The sequence below is a fragment of the Bombina bombina genome, chromosome 9 (assembly GCF_027579735.1).
Source record: "Bombina bombina isolate aBomBom1 chromosome 9, aBomBom1.pri, whole genome shotgun sequence".
Taxonomy (NCBI): domain Eukaryota; kingdom Metazoa; phylum Chordata; class Amphibia; order Anura; family Bombinatoridae; genus Bombina; species Bombina bombina.
In genome coordinates, this window is record NC_069507.1 from 101,895,756 (window position 1) to 101,921,544 (window position 25,789).

The following is a 25,789-nucleotide window of genomic DNA, read 5'->3' on the forward strand; positions in this document are numbered from 1 at the left end:
TTACAGGACCAAAAGTTTTTTTCTATCATCATATTTCAAGTAATATTTATTTTTAGTTAAATTTTTTGCTAAATGTTATATTTTTAATTGAAAAATCAAAAAGCCCCTTCTACCTGTTCTTAAATTTAAAAGTGAAAAGATATTGGGGGTTAGTTATCAAGCCGTCTACTTTTCTGCCTTCGACGGCCCAATACGCCCGCCTAAGCTCGCCTACCTTCGCCGCCGCGGACCTTGAATACGTTCGCCTAAGTTATCAAATAAAGCTGTCAAAAAGCCGCGGGGCGATGAGCAGCGGACTGTGAGAGTTATCACTCATCCGATCTCGCTGCTCTTTGGCATTTTCCCAGCTTTATTGCTAGCCTGTCACTAAGCACTCACACTAAACTAGACTGTTCTATCCCTATACCGGCGCCCCCTGAGCCTCCCGCAACTCAATAAAGTTACTAACCCCTAAACCGCCGCTCCTAGACCCTGCCCCAACTTTGATGAATGTATTAACCCCTAAACCGCCGCTCCTAGACCCTGCCGCAACTCTGATAAATGTATTAACCCCTAAACCGCCGCTCCCGGACACCGCTGCCACCTACATTATACCTAGTAACCCCTATCCTGCCCCCCTACACCGTCGCCCTCTATAATAAAGTTATTAACCCCTATCCTGCTGATCCCGCACCTCGCCGCAACTTAATAAATAGTTTAACCCCTAAACTGCTGCTCTCTGAACCCGCCGCAACCTATATTAAACCTATTAACCCCTATCCTGCCCCCCCTACACCGTCGTCACCTATAATAAATTTATTAACCCCTATCCTGCCCCCCCTACACCGTCATCACCTATAATAAATTTATTAACCCCTATCCTGCCCCCCACTACACCGCCGCCACTGTAATAAAATTATTAACCCCTAAACCTAAGTCTAACCCTAACCCCCCCTAACTTAAATATTAATTAAATAAATCTAAATAATATTTCTATTATTAACTAAATTAATCCTATTTAAAACTAAATACTTACCTTTAAAATAAACCCTAATATAGCTACAATATAAATAATAATTATATTGTAGCTATCTTAGGATTTATTTTTATTTTACAGGCAACTTTCAATTTATTTTAACTAGGTACAATAGCTATTAAATAGTTATTAACTATTTAATAGTTACCTAGCTAAAATAAACTGAAATTTACCTGTAAAATAAATCCTAACCTAAGTTATAATTACACCTAACACTACACTATACTTTAATAAATTATTCCTATTTAAAAATAAATACTTACCTGTAAAATAAACCCTAATATAGCTACAATATAAATAATAATTATATTGTAGCTATTTTAGGATTTATATTTATTTTACAGGTAACTTTGTATTTATTTTAGCTAGTTAGAATAGTTATTAAATAGTTATTAACTATTTAATAACTACCTAGCTAAAAGAAATACAAAATTACCTGTAAAATAAATCCTAACCTAAGTTACAATTAAACCTAATACTACACTATCATTAAATTAATTAAATAAACTACCTACAAATAACTACAATTAAATACAATTACATAAACTAACTAAAGTACAAAAAATAAAAAAGCTAAGTTACAAAAAATAAAAAAATAAGTTACAAACATTTTAAAAATATTACAACAATTTTCAGCTACTTACACCTAATCTAAGCCCCCTAATAAAATAACAAACCCCCCAAAATAAAAAAATGCCCTACCCTATTCTAAATTAAATAAAGTTCAAAGCTCTTTTACCTTACCAGTCCTTAAAAGGGCCATTTGTGGGGGCATGCCCCAAAAATTTCAGCTCTTTTGCCTGTAAAAGAAAAATACAACCCCCCCAACATTAAAACCCACCACCCACATACCCCTAATCTAACCCAAACCCCCCTTACAAAAACCTAACACTAATCCCCTGAAGATCATCCTACCTTGAGTCGTCTTCACTCAGCCGAGCAGCGATGGAACCGAAGTGGACATCCGGAGCGGAAGAAGTTAATCCTCTAAGCGGCGCTGAAGAAATCTTCCATCCGATGAAGTTATCATCCAGGCGGCGCTGAAGAAGTCTTCGATCCGGCCGATGTCATCTTCCAAGAGGCGCTGAAGAGGTCTTCTATCCGGGCGATGTCATCTTCCAAGCCGGGTCTTGAATCTTCCTCCCGCCGACGCGGAACCTCCTTCTTCACCGACGGACTACGACGAATGAAGGCTCCTTTAAGGGACGTCATCCAAGATGGCGTCCCCTCAATTCCGATTGGCTGATAGGATTCTATCAGCCAATCGGAATTAAGATAGGAAAAATCTGATTGGCTGATGGAATCAGCCAATCAGATTGAGCTCGCATTCTATTGGCTGTTGTATTTTTCTTTTACAGGCAAAAGAGCTGAACTTTTTGGGGCATGCCCCCACAAATGGCCCTTTTAAGGGCTGGTAAGGTAAAAGAGCTTTGAACTTTATTTAATTTAGAATAGGGTAGGGCATTTTTTTATTTTGGGGGGGTTTGTTATTTTATTAGGGGGCTTAGATTAGGTGTAAGTAGCTTAAAATTGTTGTAATATTTTTAAAATGTTTGTAACTTATTTTTTTATTTTTTGTACTTTAGTTAGTTTATGTAATTGTATTTAATTGTAGTTATTTGTAGGTAGTTTATTTAATTAATTTAATGATAGTGTAGTATTAGGTTTAATTGTAACTTAGGTTAGGATTTATTTTACAGGTAATTTTGTATTTCTTTTAGCTAGGTAGTTATTAAATAGTTAGTTAATAACTATTTAATAACTATTCTACCTAGCTAAAATAAATACAAAGTTACCTGTAAAATAAATATAAATCCTAAGATAGCTACAATATAATTATTAATTACATTGTAGCTATCTTAGGGTTTATTTTATAGGTAAGTATTTAGTTTTAAATAGGAATAATTTATTAAAGTATAGTGTAGTGTTAGGTGTAATTGAAACTTAGGTTAGGATTTATTTTACAGGTACATTTCTCTTTATTTTAGCTAGGTAACTATTAAATAGTTAATAACTATTTAATAGCTATTGTACCTAGTTAAAATAAATTGAAAGTTGCCTGTAAAATAAAAAATAAATCCTAAGATAGCTACAATATAATTATTATTTATATTGTAGCTATATTAGGGTTTATTTTAAAGGTAGGTATTTAGTTTTAAATAGGATTAATTTAGTTAATAATAAAAATATTATTTAGATTTATTTAATTAATATTTAAGTTAGGGGGCGTTAGGGTTAGTGTTAGACTTAGGTTTAGGGGTTAATAATTTTATTACAGTGGCGGCGGCGTAGTGGGGGGCAGGATAGGGGTTAATAAATTTATTATAGGTGGCGACGGTGTAGGGGGGGCAGATTAGGGGTTAATAAGTTTAATATAGTTTGCGGCGGGTTCAGGGAGCGGCGGTTTAGGGGTTAATACATTTATTATAGTTGCGGTGGGCTCCGGGAGCGGCGGTTTAGGGGTTAATATGTATAGAGTAGCTTGCGGTGGGCTCCTGGAGCGGCGGTTTAGGGGTAATAACTTTATTTAGTTGCGGCGGTGTAGGGGGGACAGATTAGGGGTGTTTAGACTCGGGGTACATGTTAGGGTGTTAGGTGTAGACAGCTCCCATAGAAATCAATGGGATGTCTGTCAGCAGCGAACTTGTACTTTCGCTATGGTCAGACTCCCATTGATTCCTATGGGATCCGCCGCCTCCAGGGGTGGCGGTTTGAAAACCAGGTACGCTGGGCCGTAAAAGTGCTGAGCGTACCTGCTAGTCATTTGATAACTAGCAAAAGTAGTGAGATTGTGCCGCACTTGTGTGAGGAACATCTGGAGTGACGTAAGAATCGATCTGTGTCGGACTGAGTCCGGCGGATCGAAGTTTACGTCACAAAATTCTACTTTTGCCGGTCTCGAGCCTTTGATAACTAAGGCGAATCAGCCTCGCCACAAATACACTGCGGAATTCCAGCGTATTTGAGGTTGACGGCTTGATAACTACCCCCCATTGACTTCTCAATAAAAAGCCTCCCTAATTGGATGGTAATGAGGTTCTTTTAGGAACCTTTTCAAAATCCAGTGAACCTTGTGGTTTGCCTCAAAACACACAGGAGCAAGTATTCAAAATCAAGTGATGTGAAACATTTTCCAAGCATTTATTGTTATGTAAATAGCTCTTAGTCAACCACATGATTTGTTGCATGAAAAACACGGGTCTTGCATTTTTTAAGCGTATTGTGTGAAATTGGCATTCAAAAAAACAAACTCTCAAACTAGATTGCATCAACACATGCTACAAAAATATTCCATCTGCTTTCTGACAAACTCGATTGTGAGCAAAGAGCCAGGTTCATAGCTAGGCCAAAGGCAGGGTCCACCATTTCAACAGCACCATTTCTGGCTCTTTGCTGAGCCAACACCCACATAGGAGACAGAGGATCTGCTTCATTATGAACTTGATTCAACCTTCACCTTTGGTTGGTCTATGCCAGAGGATATGCTCATGTGCAAATATGGTGGCAGGTTTTTCTATACAGCACTACTGTGGTGTCCATTTTGGAAATCCTGCCACCATATTGTAAAGGCAAAGCCATACACTTTCTCCCTAGAAGTATGGGCCTAGTCTTAATTGATACCTCTGAAAACCTTGTAGTTACTCTCCGTGGCATACAGATAAAAAGTGCTTTTTTCCTCTGGTTTTTCACATGAGCACTCAGCAACCAGCAACAATTAGATATAACAAAAGCATAAAAATGAACAATTTCATATTTTTTAAACATTTTTATAACACATTTGATTTCATAAAATGTCATGTGATTTACAAGCAATGATACAAGCATTTGCATGGTTTTCAAGCAAATATACAGCCATACCTCTGAGGTATTGCTGGTATGGTTCCAGACCAAAGCAATAAAGCAAATATAGCAATAAAGTGAGTCACAGTATTGTTTTTGTTTCCCAGTGCATATAAAAGTTTCATTTACACTACTGTAGTCTATTAAAGGGACACTGAACCCAGATTTTGTTTCTTTCTAGAGTCAGATAGAGCATGCAATTTTAAGCAACTTTCTAATTATCCTATTATCAAATGTTCTTCATTCTCCTGGTATCTTTATTTGAAAAGCAAGAATGTAAGTTTAGATGCCAGCCCACTCTCCCTTCAGCCCAACATTGCTGATTAAGTAACCGGAACTTAGTGAGGGGGAACTGAGCTCAACATTGCTCAGTTGGACATATAAATTGCCAATTTTCATTTTTTTTCATTTTTCGTCAATTTTCTTCACTGACTTTTACACATTTTTGATGGAATAGTTTTTTTGGAGCACTTTTTGGATTCAAACCAGATCTTTTTTTGCACATAAACAATTTATTTGCCGCACAATCTATTTTTTCATATATATATATTTTTATTTTTAAAGATTTCAAGCATTTCCTACACATATTTTTGTTGCATATTTTTGTTGCATATTAATAACTTTAACTTTGCTGCACACAAATTTTTTGTTTCACGAGTTTTCAGGACACATATGCTGGAGTTAATTATTTTTCAGACATAAGGATACAATTGTTTTTCATTAACTTTCGGCTAGATTTAGAGTTTTGTCGGTAACGACCCGCGTAGCTAACGCTGGCTTTTTTTCCCCTGCACCTTTTAAATACCGCTGGTATTTAGAGTTCGCAGAAGGGCTGCGTTAGGCTCCAAAAAGGGAGCGTAGAGCATAATTTACCGCCACTGCAACTCTAAATACCAGCGGTGCTTACGGACGCGGCCAGCTTCAAAAACATGCTCGTGCACGATTCCCCCATAGGAAACAATGGGGCAGTTTGAGCTGAAAAAAAACCTAACACCTGCAAAAAAGCAGCGTTCAGCTCCTAACGCAGCCCCATTGTTTCCTATGGGAAAACACTTCCTATGTCTGCACCTAACACCCTAACATGTACCCCGAGTCTAAACACCCCTAACCTTACACTTATTAACCCCTAACCTGCCGCCCCCGCTATCGCTGACCCCTGCATATTATTATTAACCCCTAATCTGCCGCTCCGTACACCGCCGCCACCTACGTTATCCCTATGTACCCCTAATCTGCTGCCCCTAACACCGCCGACCCCTATATTATATTTATTAACCCCTAATCTGCCCCCCTCAACGTCGCCGACACCTACCTACACTTATTAACCCCTAATCTGCCGACCGGACCTCGCCGCTACTATAATAAAGTTATTAACCCCTAATCCGCCTCACTCCCGCCTCAATAACCCTATAATAAATAGTATTAACCCCTAATCTGCCCTCCCTAACATCACCGACACCTAACTTCAAGTATTAACCCCTAATCTGCCGACCGGACCTCACCGCTACTATAATAAATGTATTAACCCCTAAAGCTAAGTCTAACCCTAACCCTAACACCCCCTAAGTTAAATATAATTTTATTCTAACGAAATAAATTAACTCTTATTAAATAAATTATTCCTATTTAAAGCTAAATACTTACCTGTAAAATAAACCCTAATATAGCTACAATATAAATTATAATTATATTGTAGCTATTTTAGGATTAATATTTATTTTACAGGTAACTTTGTATTTATTTTAACCAGGTACAATAGCTATTAAATAGTTATTAACTATTTAATAGCTTATAGGAGCGCCTTAGAGGCTAAGGTAAACTCCAGGTTCCCTAATCAATATCACCAATATTCTAAGGTGTATAAAGAGCTGAGATAAAATCAAATGAGTACTAAAATAGGTAAAAACTTCTTTTAATAACAAAAATCAGATTTTTAAAAGATACACAGTTTAAGATCAATGAATCTTCGAGTAAACTGGATACTAACAATATTCCAGCGGTATCACAGAACTAGAACTATGTCTCACTACGATAAACCAGATGTGTCTGATAGTGGAAATTTGGACCACAGTATCAATTTTATTACTCAAATGTGATGGAGTGTATGCAAAAACAGATCACACTGGGAACAGTGTAAGCCCCAATATGGTCTCTTATGAAATATACACAAAGGGACTAGATATGTGATAATATCACAATTGGTGAACGACAACTCACTGATTAACTAAATCACAACAAACAGAATATATCAAAAAATATATAAAAAATATATAAAAATATATAAAGATGTGTGCTGACAGTGTACAGTGACAGTGAAATAAATCAAATATCATTCATATACACACAAAATGAACTAAATCTTAGGATGCTAAAAGTGGGTTCAATCAAGTGAAAAAAGCATATACATAATACCTTGAAAAATGTGTTAACAAAGATCGAATACCGGTATGATCTGTTTGAGGTTAACCAATTACGGTAAAAAGTCACGGTAAAAAAAATATATATATATATATATATCAAAAAACATATATCAAAAAAATAGATAGGTTGGAACAGATAACCAATGCTGTACTTATGGCTATAATGTCTAAGATTAGGGTATTGATCTTAAGATCTTATTAAAAGCAATAATTGTGTCCTAAAACATAATCTCAGTTATGCTAAACCTTAATAAAAAACACAATAAATTTCTACAGTCATTAAAACAATTTTTGTGAGAATCAACAAAGTCCAAAGTTCAGTTAGGAAATAATCCGGGTTTAGGCCAATGATGTAGATGAAAAAAAGGTCTTTTAATCCAATGATCGTCAAAACCTGTGAAAAAAGATATAAAAGTGCACTAAACAATAGGCTTAAGGGAGCTGAATCTATTGGTAAACAACTCACCCAAACAGCCTTGGTCCTGGTAGCATATGAGCCTCACAAATCTCTCAAATTGTCTACGCGTTTCGGCCCTATAGTGGGGCCTTTTTCAAGACAGTGACTGTCTTGAAAAAGGCCCCACTATAGGGCCGAAACGCGTAGACAATTGGAGAGATTTGTGATGGAATCAGCCAATCAGATTCAAGTTCAATCCGATTGGCTGATCCAATCAGCCAATCAGATTGAGCTCGCATTCTATTGGCTGTTCCGATCAGCCAATAGAATGTGAGCTCAATCTGATTGGCTGATTCAATCAGCCAATCGGATTGAACTTGAATCTGATTGGCTGATTCCATCAGCCAATCAGAATTTTCCTACCTTAATGCCGATTGGCTGATAGAATCCTATCAGCCAATCGGAATTTGAGGGACGCCATCTTGGATGACGTCCCTTAAAGGAACCTTCATTCATCATCTAGTCGTCGGAAGAAGAGGATGGATCCGTGCCGGAGGTCTTGAAGATGGAGCCGCTAGTCGTCGGATGGAAGAACATAGAAGATGCCGCTTGGATGAAGATGTTTGCCGGTCCGGATGTCCTCTTCTGCCCGGATAGGATGAAGACTTCTGCCCGATGATGGACTTCTTCAGCCGCCGCTTGGATCAAGACTTCAGCCGGAGGATGGACGTTCAGCCCCCGCTTGGGCTTGGATCAAGACATCGGAGCCTGGACGGATCGGTGATACCCGGTGTGGTGAAGATAAGGTAGGAAGATCTTCAGGGGCTTAGTGTTAGGTTTATTTAAGGGGGGTTTGGGTTAGATTAGGGGTATGTGGGTGGTGGGTTGTAATGTTGGGGGGGGGTATTGTATGTTTTTTTTTCCAGGCAAAAGAGCTGAATTCTTTGGGGCATGCACCGCAAAAGGCCCTTTTAAGGGCTGGTAAGGTAAAAGAGCTTTTCTATTTTTATTTTAGAATAGGGTAGGGCATTTTTTTATTTTGGGGGGCTTTGTTATTTTATTAGGGGGCTTAGAGTAGGTGTAATTAGCTTAAAATTGTTGTAATATTTTTCTAATGTTTGTAAATATTTTTTTATTTTTTTTAACTTAGTTCTTTTTTATTTTTTGTACTTTAGTTAGTTTATTTAATTGTATTTATTTGTAGGTATTGTATTTAATTAATTTATTGATAGTGTAGTGTTAGGTTTAATTGTAACTTAGGTTAGGATTTATTTTACAGGTAATTTTGTATTTCTTTTAGCTAGGTAGTTATTAAATAGTTAATAACTATTTCATAACTATTCTAACTAGCTAAAATAAATACAAAGTTACCTGTAAAATAAATATAAATCCTAAGATAGCTACAATATAATTATTATTTATATTGTAGCTATATTAGGGTTTATTTTACAGGTAAGTATTTATTTTTAAATAGGAATAATTTATTAAAGTATAGTGTAGTGTTAGGTGTAATTATAACTTAGGTTAGGATTTATTTTACAGGTAAATTTCAGTTTATTTTAGCTAGGTAAGCTATTAAATAGTTAATAACTATTTAATAGCTATTGTACCTAGTTAAAATAAATACAAAGTTGCCTGTAAAATAAATATAAATCCTAAAATAGCTACAATATAATTATAATTTATATTGTAGCTATATTAGGGTTTATTTTTCAGGTAAGTTTTTAGCTTTAAATAGGAATAATTTATATAATAAGAGTTAATTTATTTTGTTAGATTTAAATTATATTTAACTTAGGGGGTTGTTAGGGTTCGGGTTAGACTTAGCTTTAGGGGTAAATAAATTTAATAGAGTAGCGGTGAGGTCCGGTCGGCAGATTAGGGGTTAATACTTGAAGTTAGGTGTCGGTGATGTTAGGGAGGGCAGATTAGGGGTTAATTATATTTATTATAGGGTTATTGAGGCGGGAGTGAGGCGGATTAGGGGTTAATAACTTTATTATAGTAGCGGTGAGGTCCAGTCGGCAGATTAGGGGTTAATAAGTGTAGGTAGGTGGCGGCGACGTTGTGGGGGGCAGATTAGGGGTTAATAAATATAATATAGGGGTCGGCGGTGTTACAGCAGATTAGGGGTACATAGGGATAATGTAGGTTGCGGCGTTGTACGGTCGGCAGATTAGGGGTTAAAAAAATTTAATAGAGTGGCGGCGGTGTGGGGGGGGCCTCGGTTTAGGGGTACATAGGTAGTTTATGGGTGTTAGTGTACTTTAGAGCACAGTAGTTAAGAGCTTTATGAATCGGCGTTAGCCCAGAAAGCTCTTAACTCCTGGCTTTTCTCTGCGGCTGGAGTATTTCTAACGCTCACTTCAGCCACGACTCTAAATACCGGCGTTAGAAAGATCCCATTGAAAAGATAGGATACGCAATTGGCGTAAGGGGATCTGCGGTATGGAAAAGTCGTGGCTGCAAAGTGAGCGTTAGACCCTTTCCTGACTGACTCTAAATACCAGAGGGCGGTAAAAAACAGCGTTAGGAGCCCCTAACGCTGGTTTTGACGGCTAACGCCAAACTCTAAATCTAGGCGTAAATTTGCTACACTTGTAACTTTCGGCTAGATTTAGAGTTCTGCGTTAGCCGTCAAAAGCAGCGTTAAGGGGTCCTAACGCTAGTTTTGGCCGGCCGCTGGTATTTAGAGTCAGGCAGGAAAGGGTCTAACGCTCACTTTCAAGCCGCAACTTTTCCATACTGCAGATCCCCTTACGCCATTGCGTATCCTATCTTTTCAATGGGATCTGCCTAACGCTGGTATTTAGAGTCTTTGCTGAAGTGAGCGGTAGACCCTCTACCGACAAGACTCCAGCCACAAAAAAAAGTCAGTAGTTAAGAGCTTTATGGGCTAACTCCGGTTTATAAAACTCTTAACTACAGTGCTCTAAAGTGCACTAACACCCATAAACTACCTATGTACCCCTAAACCGAGGCCCCCCACATCGCCGCCACTATAATAAATATTTTTAACCCCTAATCTGCCGACCGCACACCACTGCCACCTACATTATCCCTATGAACCCCTAATCTGCTGCCCCTAACATCGCCGACACCTACATAATATTTATTAACCCCTAATCTGCCCCCCCAACGTCGCCGCTACCTAACTACACTTATTAACCCCTAATCTGCCGATCGGACCTTGCCGCCACTATAATAAATGTATTAACCCCTAAACCGCCGCACTCCCGCCTCACAAACCCTATAATAAATAGTATTAACCCCTAATCTGCCCTCCCTAACATCGCCGCCACCTAACTTCAAGTATTAACCCCTAATCTGCCGACCGGACCTCGCCGCTACTCTAATAAATGTATTAACCCCTAAAGCTAAGTCTAACCCTAACCCTAACACCCCCCTAAATTAAATATAATTTTAATCTAAATAAATAAATTAACTCTTATTAACTAAAGTATTCCTATTTAAAACTAAATACTTACCTGTAAAATAAACCCTAATATAGCTACAATATTACGAATAATTATATTGTAGCTATTTTAGGATTTATATTTATTTTACAGGCAACTTTGTATTTATTTTAACTAGGTACAATAGCTATTAAATTGTTATTAACTATTTAATAGCTACCTAGTTAAAATAATTACAAAATTACCTGTAAAATAAATCCTAACCTAAGTTACAATTAAACCTAACACTACACTATCAATAAATTAATTAAATAAATTACCTACAATTACAAACAATTAAATAAACTAAACTAAATTACAAAAAAAACAAACACTAAATTACAGAAAATTAAAAAAGAGTACAAGAATATTAGGCTAATTACACCTACTCTAAGCCCCCTAATAAAATAAAAAAGTCCCCCAAAATAATAAAGGTGCCTACCCTATTCTAAATTAAAAAGTAACCAGCTCTTTTACCAGCCATTAAAAGGGCTTTTTGCGGGACATGCCCCTAAGTAATCAGCTCTTTTGCCTGTAAAAAAAAATACAACCCCCCCAACATTGAAACCCACCACCCACATACCCCTACTCTAACCCAAACCCCCCTTAAATAAACCTAACACTACCCCCCTGAAGATCTCCCTACCTTGAGTCGTGTTCACCCAGCTGGGCACCAATGGACCAAAAGAGGACATCCGGAGAGGCAGAAGTCATCATCCTATCCGGGCAGAAGAGGACAGCCGGACCGGCAGACATTTTCATCCAAGCGGCATCTACTATCTTCATCCATCCAGAGTGGAGCGGAGCCATCTTCTTCCAGCCAACGCGGATCCATCCTCTTCAACCGACGCCTACTCGCCGAATGAAGGTTCCTTTAAATGAAGTTATCCAAGATGGCGTCCCTCGAATTCCGATTGGCTGATAGGGTTCTATCAGCCAATCGGAATTAAGGTTGGAAAAATCTGATTGGCTGATTAAATCAGCCAATCAGATTCAAGTTCAATCCGATTGGCTGATCCAATCAGCCAATCAGATTGAGCTAGCATTCTATTGGCTGATCGGAACAGCCAATAGAATGTGAGCTCAATCTGATTGGCTGATTGGATCAGCCAATCAGATTTTTCCTACCTTATATGTTATATTCGTCTATACGGTCATTGTTTTAGAAATCATCGATTAGAATTAGAATTTACTATTGTTTAAGAACATTTTTTTTAATACATGGATCCATATTTATGTTTTATATTGTAAAACGTTTTAAAAGATTGCTATTATTAAGACCCAGCCTCTGTCAGGTAGGCGCTTTGGCCATACTTCTCACGTTTTTGGTGAACAACCTGGTTGTTCTTGTTAATTGGTGGATAAATTCACCCACCAATAAACAAGTGCTGTCTAAACCAAAAACTAGCTGGCTTCTTAGCTTAGATGCCTTCTTCCAAATAAAGTTAGCAAGAGAATGAAGAAAAAATGATAATAGGAGTAAATTAGAAAGTTGCTTAAAATTGCATGCTCTATCTAAATCATGAAAGAAAAAAATTGGGTTCAGTGTCCCTTTAAGTGCGCAATAGTATTATGTCTAAAAAAAAAAATGTACAAACCTTAAAGTGAATGTAAATTTTGATGCTAAAGTGCCCGTTTTTTAAAAATTCGATTAAAAACAGGGGCACTTTAATTCATCAAAATTTACATTCGAATACTATTTACAGTTTTTGAATGTAACATTCGATTTAACAAATACTATTCAGAAGTTCAATAGTTCATGTGGTAGGGAATTTAGTAAATTAATACATAATAGATACAAATATATCCATTTTAATTTTTCTATTTTGAATATTGCATAATTCGAATATTACATTTAAAGAGAGCACTAGAAATACTATTACAAATATACTCTGTAATATCCCAGACGGGGATAAAAAGGCGTGCTGACAGATTTCAAAAAAGGGGGAAGGGGTGGGGGATGGGAAAAAAACAGGGGCTAAAAATGTAATTCACAACAATATAATTGATATCAAAAAATACAAAATAAAAATAAAATACTGTGTCCCACTTATAATGTATGATCGCAATATTAATAGTCCATGTAAAAAAAGAGATCACCGCCGGAGGTTTCCTGGCAGGGCAGCTCCTCTTGGTCCCAGAGAGCAGGGATGTCACTGTTATAAGATGAAAAAGAAAAAAGAGGGCGCCAAATAGCGTGATAACGTTTTTTTCAGAGTGAAAGGTATTTAACACAAATGTTGCGCTTACCAGAAGAAATTGCACTGTACTCTGACCAGTGCAGTATCGCCTGCTGGCACTTTATTCAGCGGCCAGTACACTGCACATTGATAGATTTTCTCTGAATATCCCTTGTCTTTTTGATGAGTGTATTAACCTTAGAAAACACAAAGGAAGCTCCACATAGAGTAATATTATCTTTTCAAAGAAATGGAAAAGACATGTAATATGCTTACCAAAGGTTATTGCACTGTGCTATGACCAGTGCTGTCTCGCCTGCTAGCACTTTAACAGCGGCTAGTACACTGTGTGATGATGAGTCCTCTCAGAGTCTTTCTGCTCCCTTAAGTATACGGCTCTGTGTATAGTGCCTTCAGCTGTAGCTGTGCAGGTTAGCTTGGTGAAGGAAAGTCTATTAGCTGTTACAACTAGATAGAGCTGAATAAAAATTGTTGTAACTATTAAAACTTGACAGAACTAAATAAAAAATAGTGAACAACTTCCATATATGAATAAAAGAGCTTTAATGATGCGTTTCTCAACCAACAAAGGGTCGTTTCATCAGATACAAAGCAGACTCATCAAAAAGACAAGGGATATTCGGAGAAAATCTATCAATGTGCAGTGTACTGGACGCTGAATAAAGTGCCAGCAGGCGATACTGCACTGGTCAGAGTACAGTGCAATTTCTTCTGGTAAGCGCAACATTTGTGTTAAATACCTTTCACTCTGAAAAAAACGTTATCACGCTATTTGGCGCCCTCTTTTTTCTTTTTCATCTTATTACAAATATATCAACTCAATTTTTTTCAATACAAATATCAATACAAAGACATCAATTAAAAAATTCAAATCGAATATTACATTTAAAGAAAGCATTAGAAATACTATAACATTAAACGAATGTTAGAATGTTGTACAAACATTCAAAAATTGATTCGAACGAATGTGTTAAAATTTGTTTCATTTTTCGAATATTGCTAAACATTCATTCATCCCTAGTGGTATGTATAAATAGGTGTGTGTATATGTGTATTCATGTGCTTTTATGTGTTATGTGTGTATATATGTTGGAAAAGTGATGCCAATAGACTTGTTAGACACAGAGTTGCACAAACCTTCAATTTGTAAAAAGAGAAATATCTCTGAAGCGCAATAAGGCAAAGCAAAATAAAATGAGGTATGCCTGTACAACCTTCTGCTTCATTTTGGCTTCATATTCACTAAACGTTATAATCAAGCAATTTGCAGCCATTTGTTTGAATATAAAGGATTAATTAATTTATTTAATTATAAGAGAAAATGCTTGAAAATGTTTGGCGTCTCTTTTTTAATAAGGCCCTTGATTTTTAAGCAAAGTGCCCTTTGGTGTATATACAGATCAACATCTTATCAAAGTTCATTGGTTTGCAGAATCTAGTCAATAAACTGGGAGGAATTGCTAAGGTTATGGCTTAAAATTACCTTTTTTGTTTATTCCAATGTATGGGCTAGATTACAAGTGGTCCGTTAAGGGATGTGCAAAAGTCCTGCTCAGAATGCTAGACACAAGTAGCTGCCATATCATTGGCCACATCCTGTTCAAGATCTCCTAATTGGGTATTACATATAGGTTGAACTATTCTTGAGAGTCTATATTTTACATAGAAAAATAATTATACTGGATAAGATTACTGCTTAATATCTGCCATGAAAATCTAACATTCTGAATATTATTTTGTATTTTGTCTATAATAAGTAGAATGTTAGAGAAAATATATCATAAAAGCTAGTATAGGATCAATAGTGTTTGTTTGTTACTTATAGTTAATAAGCATATATCTAAGGCATCAGGCAAAAAATAGTGGATTCCTACGCGTTTTCTGCACAATGGCAGTTCCTCAGGAATGATTAATATATATATAATCCAATAATAGAGAGATCTGCACTCACTGTAGTATTAACTATATATTGTAAAAAAAATGAAGTTTCTGGGATACACTCATATGATATAAAAAGAGAAAGAGATTGGTTGAGATATTTCATGCTATTTACATATAATTTGCTTTATGTATATGTCATACACATACTGTTTGCAGATTCTAAGACAACACATAGAGAACACATAGGCTAGATTACAAGTGATTTCCTAATATTAGAGCGTGTGATATTGAAATATCCCGTTCACGCTAACTTGCATTTGTAACTATACTTTGGAGCCCTTTCCACTTAAACACCTGAAAAAATTGCATTACAATGTTCTTCACACAGGGGAAAATGTTCTTTTGTATTTTTAAAAAGATATTCCTGTATATATCTGTATATAAGTATATATATATATATATATATATATATATATATACTGTATAGATAGATAGGTAGATAGATTGATAGATATTTATTGATAGATAAATATACATTTTACAAAAAAACACATCAGACATATATAGAAATGTCTACTTAAAAATACATAGTACATTACACTGTCCATTGAAATCTATGGGGAGAAAAACTTAGTCAAAGTCCTGAAGTTAGTTGACTTTCGCTCATGAACAAACATTTTACTTTTAACTTGTAATATGTGCGCTAACTTGTGTACTTCTGGAGGTGTTTGTGCTCGAACAAAAGCGCGCCACTTGTAATCTGGCCCAAAGTATTTTATATAAGGATGTCTGATTATACTCACTTTTCAAAGTCAAACAAAGGAAATCTCACACTGTTTTTCACAAAAATTGTAAAATTCTCTGCTTCCATCAAGATAGGCCTGAAAAGAAAACCACACAAGGCAGCATGAGCACTGAATTATCAAATTGAACCTTACACAGATATTATTTAAACACATATTCTACACTATAAAACCCTCACACAATATTCTTATAATTGTAATAATAATTTTATATGTGTACATTTACTTTATTACATTTGTTATGATATATATATAATATTCCAAATCAGTTTAGTTACTAAACGGAATACACTTATATTATAATATAAAACGTATCATCCTAATTTGTTAAAGTAACTTTTAAAACATAATCAGAATGTATAAAATTATCACTGGATCTAATATAAAGTGTATTAAAATATAAAATAGAAAGTGCAAAGCTTAAAGGGACAGTCAAGTCCCCAAAAAACTTTCATGATTTAAATAGGGTATGCAATTTTAAACAACTTCCCAATTTACTTTTATCACCAATTTTGCTTTGTTCTCTTGGTATTCTTAGTTGAAAGCTAAAACTAGGAGGTTCATATGCTAATTTCTTAGACCTTGAAGACTGCCTCTAATCTGAATACATTTTGACCACTAGAGGGCATTAGTTCACATGTTTCATATAGATAACATTGAGCTCATGCACGTAAACTGACCTAGGACTGAGCACTGATTGGCTAAACTGCATGTCTGTCAAAAGAACTGAAATAAGGGGGCAGTCAGCAGAAGCTTAGATACAAGATAATTACAGAGGTAAAAAGTGTATTAATATAACTGTGTTGGTTGTGCAGAACTGGGGAATGGGTAATAAAGGGATTATCTTTCTTTTTAAACAACAAAAATTATGGTGTTGACTGTCCCTTTAAATGTACTAATACTGAATGAACCAATCTGAAGTGTAAAGTAATATAAAATACAAAGCCCAAAGTGTAAATGTAACAAAACTTTCATATCATGAAGTGCTGTATTGCACTGGGCTTTTCTCTCCTTCACATACAGAAATACAGAGAGCACCCCTTAGACAAGTAGAGCAAAATTCTCCTGTCTAGAATCTTGTGAGAGATCTTGCAGTGCTGGAGGGTTCTGCACTTTTTCTATTACCATTCAGTGAGTGCAGACCCTGTGAAGTCTTTATTACAATTTCTCTCCAAGCAGGAGAATATTTTATCATCAGGTCCTCAGGTGAGATGATCTAAGAAGTCTAGTCAATACGGCAAGATCCCTCAAAAAATACAAGTACCGATACTTTTTTTCAAATACTCACCAATACTTTTTTTTAATGTCATATGACAGTTTACCAAGCACAATACAGACTAATGATTTAAGATAGCTTATTTATAATTATGAACTGTAACTTAAAAGACATTTTGAAATAATCAAACAGTTTTATTTGATTGTTGTCACAAAGTTCACAGAACATGTTTATAAATAAAAACATTATCATAAAATATATTAATAATAACAACAATAAATAACGGCTGGGGCTGGAAAGCTACAATTTAAAGTGGTGATTACTGAATGCAATTGGGTTGTAGTGTGCCTATATAACATCAATCTGACATTTGTATTTAATACAAAGTAACGTAATTTAATTCTGAAAAAAAAAAACATTAGGGAAGGAGTGTCCCAGTAATCCCCTTTGAGAAAATGGGGCTTTCGCATTCTACTGACTCAACAGAAAATAGGGCTGGTCTTCATATTTTTCCAGGGCTGCTTTTTATTCCCAGTCCAGCCCTGGCTAAGGATGTTCCTCAGAGTACAGTATGTTTTTGAGCACAATTGTTCAAGATGAGAACTAGCAGTATAACAGGCAATCTAGCAATTAGAATAATTTTTCAAAAGTTAGTGGCAAGTTCTTATTAACCCCTTAACGACTGAGGACGTGCAGGGTACGTCCTCAGAAAAAAGGCAGTTAACGCCTGAGAACGTACCCTGCACGTCCTCAGTGTGGAAAGCAGCTGGAAGCGATCCTGATCACTTCCAGCTGTTTTCCGGTTATTGCAGGATGCCTCGATATTGAGGCATCCTGCAATAACATTTTTTACCCCTCCGGTGCAGAGAGAGCCACTCTGTGGCCCTCTCTGCACCGGACATCGATGGCCGCATTCGTTGGTGGGTGGGAGCTGAAGTGGGAGGTGGGTGGGCGGCCATCGATGGCTTCTTGGTCAGAGAGGGGGGCGGGATCGGGGGCGGTATCGCCGGGGGTGCGCACGGGCGCGCGCACGTGCACGGGGGTGGTGGGCGGGCGCGTGCACGGGGAGGGAGCGGGTGGGAACCACTTACACTACAGAAACGGTTTTCTTTATTATGGGGAGAAAGGAGGGATAAAATCCCTGATTTAAAGTCATCTAAGGGATCTGGGAGGGGGTGGGGGATTAGTCTGGGGGGGGGGAAGCTACACTGCAGAAAAACCAAGAATAAAATAAAATAAAAACATTTTTACATGCAAACTGGGTACTGGCAGACAGCTGCCAGTACCCAAGATGGCCCCCAATAAGGCAGAGGGGGAGGGTTAGAGAGCTGTTTTGGGGGGGATCAGGGAGGTTGGGGGCTAAGGGGGGGAATCTTACACAGCAGCATATGTAAATATGCTATATATAAAAAAAGGATACCTTTTATTTTAGTACTGGCAGACTTTCTGCCAGTACTTAAGATGGCGGGGACAATTTTTGGGGTGGGGGAGGAAAGAGAGCTCTTTGGGAGGGATCAGGGGGTCTGATGTGTCAGGTGGGAAGCTGATCTCTACACTAAAGCTAAAATTAACCCTGCAAACTCCATACAAGCTACCTAATTAACCCCTTCATTGCTGGGCATAATTCACGTGTTGTGCACAGTGTCATTTAGCGGCCTTCTAATTACCAAAAAGCAACACCAAATCCATATATGTCTGCTATTTTTGAACAAAGGAGACCCCAGAGAAGCATTTACAACCATTTGTGCCATAATTGCACAAAATGTTTGTAAATGATTTCAGTGAGAAATCTAAAATTTTGAAAAATTTAACGTTTTTCTTTATTTGATCGCATTTGGCGGTGAAATGGTGGCATGAAATATACCAAAATGGGCGTAGATCAATACTTTGGGTTGTCTACTACACTACACTAAAGCTAAAATTACCCCAAAAAGCTCCCTACATGCTCCCTTATTAACCCCTTCCCTGCTGTGCATAATACACGCATGGTGCGCAGTGGCATTTAGCGGCCTTCTAATTACCAAAAAGCAACGTCAAAGCCATATATGTCTGCTATTTCTGAACAAAGGGGATTCCAGAGAAAAATGTACAACCATTTATGCCATAATTGCACAAGCTGTTTGTAAATAATTTCAGTGAGAATCCTAAAGTTTGTGAAAAAATTTGTGAAAAAGTGAACAATTTTTTTTATTTGATCGCATTTGGTGGTGAAATGGTGGCATGAAATATACCAAAATGGGCCTAGATCAATACTTTGGGATGTCTTCTAAAAAAAAATATATACATGTCAAGGGATATTCAGGTATTCCTGACAGATATCAGGGTTCCAATGTAACTAGCGCTCATTTTGAAAAAAAGTGGTTTGGAAATAGCAAAGTGCTACTTATATTTATTGCCCTATAACTTGCAAAAAAAAAGCAAAGAACGTGTAAACATTGGGTATTTCTAAACTCTGGACAAAATTTAGAAATGATTTAGCATGGGTGTTTTTTGGTGGTTGTAGATGTGTAACAGATTTTGGGGGACAAAGTTAGAAAAAGTGTGTTTTTTTCCATTTTTTCCTCATATTTTATATTTTTTTTTATAGTAAATGATAAGATATGATGAAAATAATGGTATCTTTAGAAAGTCCATTTAATGGCGAGAAAAACGGTATATAATATGTGTGGGTACAGTAAAAGAGTAAGAGGAAAATTACAGCTAAACACAAACACTGCAAAAATGTAAAAATAGCCTTGGTCCCAAATGGACAGAAAATGGAAAAGTGCTGTGGTCATTAAGGGGTTAAGGAACAGAAGCATCTCTGCATGTTCAGCTATAAGTCTGTTTCTTTTATCAGTAAGGACATTTGACGCTAAGCTGAACAGTCTTTCACTTTTCACTACTGCATGGGGCAGAAAGATATTTTTGGGCCATTTTAGCCGGAGCTGGAAATCTCAGTTTATTAACTGCCCAGTACTTCAGGGGCTTGTCTAAAAGAGGTACAGTGATCTCTCCCAGATAGGCTTCCAGCTATATAGTAGCAGCTTTTGGAGCACTGCTCTCAAACGTACAATAATACAAATAACAGCAATTTGTATTGGCAGAACAGAAGTGAACAATTTTTAGTTAATTTCACTCCAGTTTAAAATGAAATGGGAACATGCAGTTTGAAAAAAGCCACAAGATGGCGTATGGGTAGGAAGTGAAGGTATCAGTTTATTTGCATAAGTACAAGTACTCATGCATATACTTGGTATTGGCACCGGTGCAACCCTACTGTAAAGGATTCTGTATGTAAAGAAGAGGCTCCTAAATTACAATATAGGGTCTGAAAAAAAATCCAAAGATTTTATTTGATTTCTCTCCATGCCGGTGAGTAATCTAAACCCCTCAGTTCTGGAGAGATTATCTAAGAAGTCTAAGATGACTCCCAAACTATTTTATAAAGGAAATGTTTATTTGAAAGCTATTTATCTCTCTATGCAGGTTTCTGGAGAGACACCTATATTACAACATTACAATATGTGTGTATCTGTTATCTCATGTTAAATATGCATGTACTTTTTGCAGTTAAGAGGATTGAAGCAATCCTATGCATTATTATTATTATTATTATTATTAATTATGACATGTACTGTACATGAGTAAGAGAACTTCTATATACGTGTTTAAACGATAATTATTACATCCCGTGTCTCTTTGTATATAAAGTTACTGATCCTTATCGCCATGTCATTTGGGATAGAATCCTTTAGCCTTATTATAGTATACCCTTTTAACAATAATGGGCAACTATATTAGAATCTTGTTGCTATTGTTGTTTCTTATTGTTTATTACTGATCGTTAATAATTTTTAGGTAGTAACCTTATATTTAACACCTGTTATGGGGTTTTTCATAATCCATACATTTTGATATTGAGATGCTTTTATGTATTATAACAGTATATTATGTATTCTCTGTTTGATGTCACATTAGACATATTTGTCGGCTATTTATTGCATTACTGTATATTATGTAATATTCTTCTTCATATATCCTCAATTTACAGCCTCCTCCTCCACCTTTCTTGATATTTGTATAAATCTTGAGGGTTAAGTGGGAGTATACTTTTGCTCCCCTGTGGCCAATGACTGTGTGGAGTAATACTTTTAAATGCCCCTTTTCCAAGTATCCAGCAGGTCTATGATTACGGCACTACGCCGAAACTAGTAGGACCAGCTGTCTCCTGTTTTTGTGCTGGTGTCATTGGATTTTATCCCTTTTTTGTAATAAAGTCTATGGATGTTTTATTTGTAAAGAGACTCTTTTTCATCATTTATCTTAAACATAGGGTTAGATTACAGGTGGAGTGGTATTTAGTGCTCTTCTTGAAATATTAAATATTAAAAATATTAATAATAATTGTTACAAATTAATATACATACTGTAGAAAATTCTATATAATCCAGAGAATATATATATATTTTTACAGTATGTATAATCATTTTTAATGATAATTATTAATATTTCAACAACATGCTTTAAGATGACTAATTCTTCATGTGTGCTAACCCAACCGTGTTAGACCTACAGCACAAACATGAATTGCGTTACGCATATTTTACATTCCTATGTATAGGCTTACCATAATTTTTAGAGGTGAAACTGGGACCACCTGGTGCGGTGCCAGTGGGGGTGTGGTCAGGAGCGTGGTCAAGGGGGCGTGGCAATTACCGGTCCTTTTAAAGTAGTAGCTTTTATGTGTGTAATGTTTCGTGGATACTCTACCCTTCCTCAGTCAAACAAGTGAATCACACAGTTTAAATAGACCATAACACCACCCCCTAGTGAAAAAGGCACCATTACGTTGTCATGGCAAATAAATCATTAATCTAAATCTCAAATTCTAAATAATGCCAAACATCAAGCATAATTATCACTTTCACAATTTAATATCTGCAGTGTAATATGTGTTTTATGTGTCTAATTAAAGGAACAGAGCCAAATACTGATAAGGCATAAATACAACATTGAATGAAAGTAAAAAAGAAACACGTACCTGCTAAAGCAACTCTATACCATAATGCAGGAAGATTATAGACAAAATGCTATCCTGCATGAAGTAATGCAAGATCCAGGCCAAAAATCCTGCTTGTCTGTACTTCCTAGTCATACCCATATGATTCCCCTAAAGGTATATTACCGGCAATGTCACCAGGGGTCGGGGGGGGGTGTTAAATTCTTAGAAAAATAAACCAAGTAGTACTACAAAATTAAAAAAACCCTATGCTGCTCACTCAGCCTGTATTAATAAATGTAAACTTTGAAGGACACGAACGTTAAGCTAAGCAGGGCTGTATGTAACAAAGTACCAGCATCCAACTATGCTGGAGAGTTAAAGTCCAGTCATTTTGAATAATGTGTCTGGGTTTCAGGTGGGCTGAAACCCGGACACATGATTTGAAACCTGGAGGTGGCAACCCTACTGGGACAGAATAAACAACTGGGTGGGACACTGGGACAGCGCCTCCAAACCGGGACAATCCCAGTAAAAGTGGGACTTCTGGTAAGCCTACCTATGTACGTCACATAGAACAAAAAAAATAATTTTTATTATTAAATATATATTTCTATATATATGTGATAATGTTAATATAAAATAGAAATCTATACCTTTATATCTCCAGGAATAGATATATAGGTATAGGTATATACAGATTTATTTAGAAATATATATTTACAATAAAAATAACATTTTACTGTATGTGAAGAACATTGGAATGTTAAATATGTACAGTAAATATACAGTAAAACACATATGTACATATATATATATTTATATAAATATACACAAATACTCAAATTTAGATGTATATGTATATTGAATATTAGAGCCCTTTGCAGTCAAACACCTTGACATTTTCCATATACCTTTTAAACCTTATAACTTTTTAAAATATTTATATGAATCATTTTTATCAGATAGTGTTTATATGAGAGTAACTGTAATTTTAAATGTATTTATGTTGTGTTTAGTGCAACTTTATTGGAACTCACTACACTTTACGCAAGATTTTAAGTCGTGCTAACAGGACAAGCGTTAAATGTGATTGCGCTCTCATGATCGAGCATTCTTTCAACTTGTAATACGAGCGCTCTTTCCGATGCGTGCAAAAGCCCAATATCACTCACGTGAAACAGTTAGTATGGCACAAGATGTTTAAAAATTTGGGGCATGACAAACATTTTTTAATGTGTATATTATTTTTTGTTGCTGCCTTGGGGTTCATAGTAGGGGGCCATATGTGGTAGAATAATGGCTAGTAGGGGATGGAATTCCCCAGCTAGAACAGCTGGAAGCACCTGGCTGAAAAATCTCACTGCAAAGCCCCTGTGCTCTTTGCAAAACCTTAGCAGCCTTCATATTTTTTTTTTTAATGTTTCTACCCCCATTTAAATGGATGGTGTACTGTTTTTGCGACCCTTTTTAATTGTGCCAATTAAGCTTCAATCCTTCCCGAGATCTCAGAGCTGTGGTCAACTGTTTTCCGAAACTAAAAAGTGGCACAAAACACTTGAATAATACAATACAAAGTACAGTTATGCTCATATTAAAACTGTCTAAAAAAAATGTATTAAAAAAAGTATTGCACAAAACTATGTATTTACTGTAAATATTTCACATTTTCTAATGCGAATATTCTATGTTGTTTGTGATGGGTGTTTTTTTACAATTTTTTTGCCTCTCCGTTGATTTCTATAGGGGAATACATGTACGAGCACGTGAAAACTTAAGTTAGGATTTTTGCACTATTCGGGTTACCGCTTGAGTAAAAGAACGTTTTTTTTTTGGAACTTGTAATACAAACGCAATCTGACTAGTACAAAAAGCTTAACTCTTTATAATCTAGCCCGAAGTGTATTAAATTGTTTATAAATAACTAATTTAACTTTATTTTTTCATTTGAAATAGCTATTTACTTCTTTTGGCAGTGAGAGTCCACAATAACATTAAAAAACCTATGGGAATACTATTCCTGGCCACCAGGAGGAGGCAAAGACACCCAAGCAAGGCTATAAATATCCCTCTTACTTCCCCTACCCTCCAGTAGTTCTTTGCCTCGTCTCATGTAGGTATGCAGAGAGGTGCTCGGTAATAAAGAAAGGAAGTTTATCATTGTTTGGCTCTGGAGAGCCGGAGATCATATATCCATATTATAAATCTCAAAAGAGTACTGGTATATATGATACTGGTTGACACTGGGTTTCTCATGCCTCTTTCCAGTCTACTTTATCCCCTGTCTGATAACTCGGTTTCACACTAAATTACAGACTCATTATGGGTGAGTTGTCCCCCTTTCATTGAATTTTGTCTAATAAAGAGGAGGTGTAATTTGTGTCCCTGTATTACATTTTAGCCCCCTTGATGAGCAGCAGCTTGCCACTGTTACCCGGAGTACCGGGAAGAGTGGAGCAGTGCTTTGGCATGTTGATATTCAGAATTCTGACAAGCGTTTGTACTTATATGTTATACTATATGTTTGTACTTATATTTTAGGACCATTAGATAGTTGTGGCTAGGTACTCGTACAGAGGCTGCACTCGTTGTTGGATGCCAGGTCAACCCGGGCATACCTTCATACTGTCCTGAATGCACCCGATGCTGTCTGATGTTGGGAGTTAAGCAGGGTCAGACCTGGTCTCTTAAGCTCATGTTGCTGTTATAATCCTTCAGATATTTCGCTATCAAACCAATCCTGGCCAGTAGTCTTATTATCCCGGCGTCAAGTGGAGTGATAACGAAAAATCTTTGGGATAGTAGCGGAAGGACCCAGTAGAAGGATGCCAGTATCAAGAGAATAGTAAGGAGCTAAATACCAGGAAGTGACCGGGAAGGCCAAAGCAGAGTCGACAAGCCAGGGATCAAACCAAACACAGAAAACAGAATTAGAGTCCAAAAGCTTAGTCAGGGAAATTCAAGGTCAGAACCAATCGGGCAACAAACAGAGTGAAATCAGCAGGCAGAAGAATGGTCAAAAGGAGGTCCAAGTCACAAGACAGAATTCAATATCGAAAAATATAGTTCAAGGCACACCCACGAGATACATTCAATACTAGGGCAATGAGACAGAGAAACTGAATGGCATTTAAAGGGACATTATACACCCATTTTTTCTTTGCATAAATGTTTTGTAGATGATCTATTTATATAGCCCATAAAGTTTTTTTTTTTAAAAAATGTATAGTTTTGCTTATTTTTAAATAACATTGCTCTGATTTTCAGACTCCTAACCAAGCCCCAGTTTTATGAGAATACCGTCAGATACCTACTCCAGCTTGCTCCTGTTTGTGTAAAGAGTCTTTTCATATACAAAAGAAGGGGAGAGGGGGGAGGGTCTTATTTCCCACTTGCACTGGATTTTTATATCAGTATCTGTGCATCTTATTCTTTATAGTAGTGTCTATTACATGCAGTTATATGAAAATTAGTGTATACTGTCCCTTTAAAGGAAAAAGTGCGCCACAGGTGACGCGATGCGTCAGAAATGACTCGACGCGAGAAAACCAGCGTGAGGCGTCGTAGGTGACGTGATGCG

The 25,789-nt window shown here is 36.6% G+C and overlaps 1 protein-coding gene across 1 annotated transcript in view; it reads right to left on the bottom strand.

The window, feature by feature from the left end:
* Nucleotides 1–25,789, bottom strand: part of P2RX3 (purinergic receptor P2X 3) — a 136,763-nt gene that overhangs the window by 85,919 nt on the left and 25,055 nt on the right. Inside the window, exon 6 of the mRNA XM_053691680.1 lies at nt 16,013–16,090. Coding sequence (XP_053547655.1) covers nt 16,013–16,090 — 78 coding nt within the window. The remainder of the gene's footprint in view (nt 1–16,012; nt 16,091–25,789) is intronic.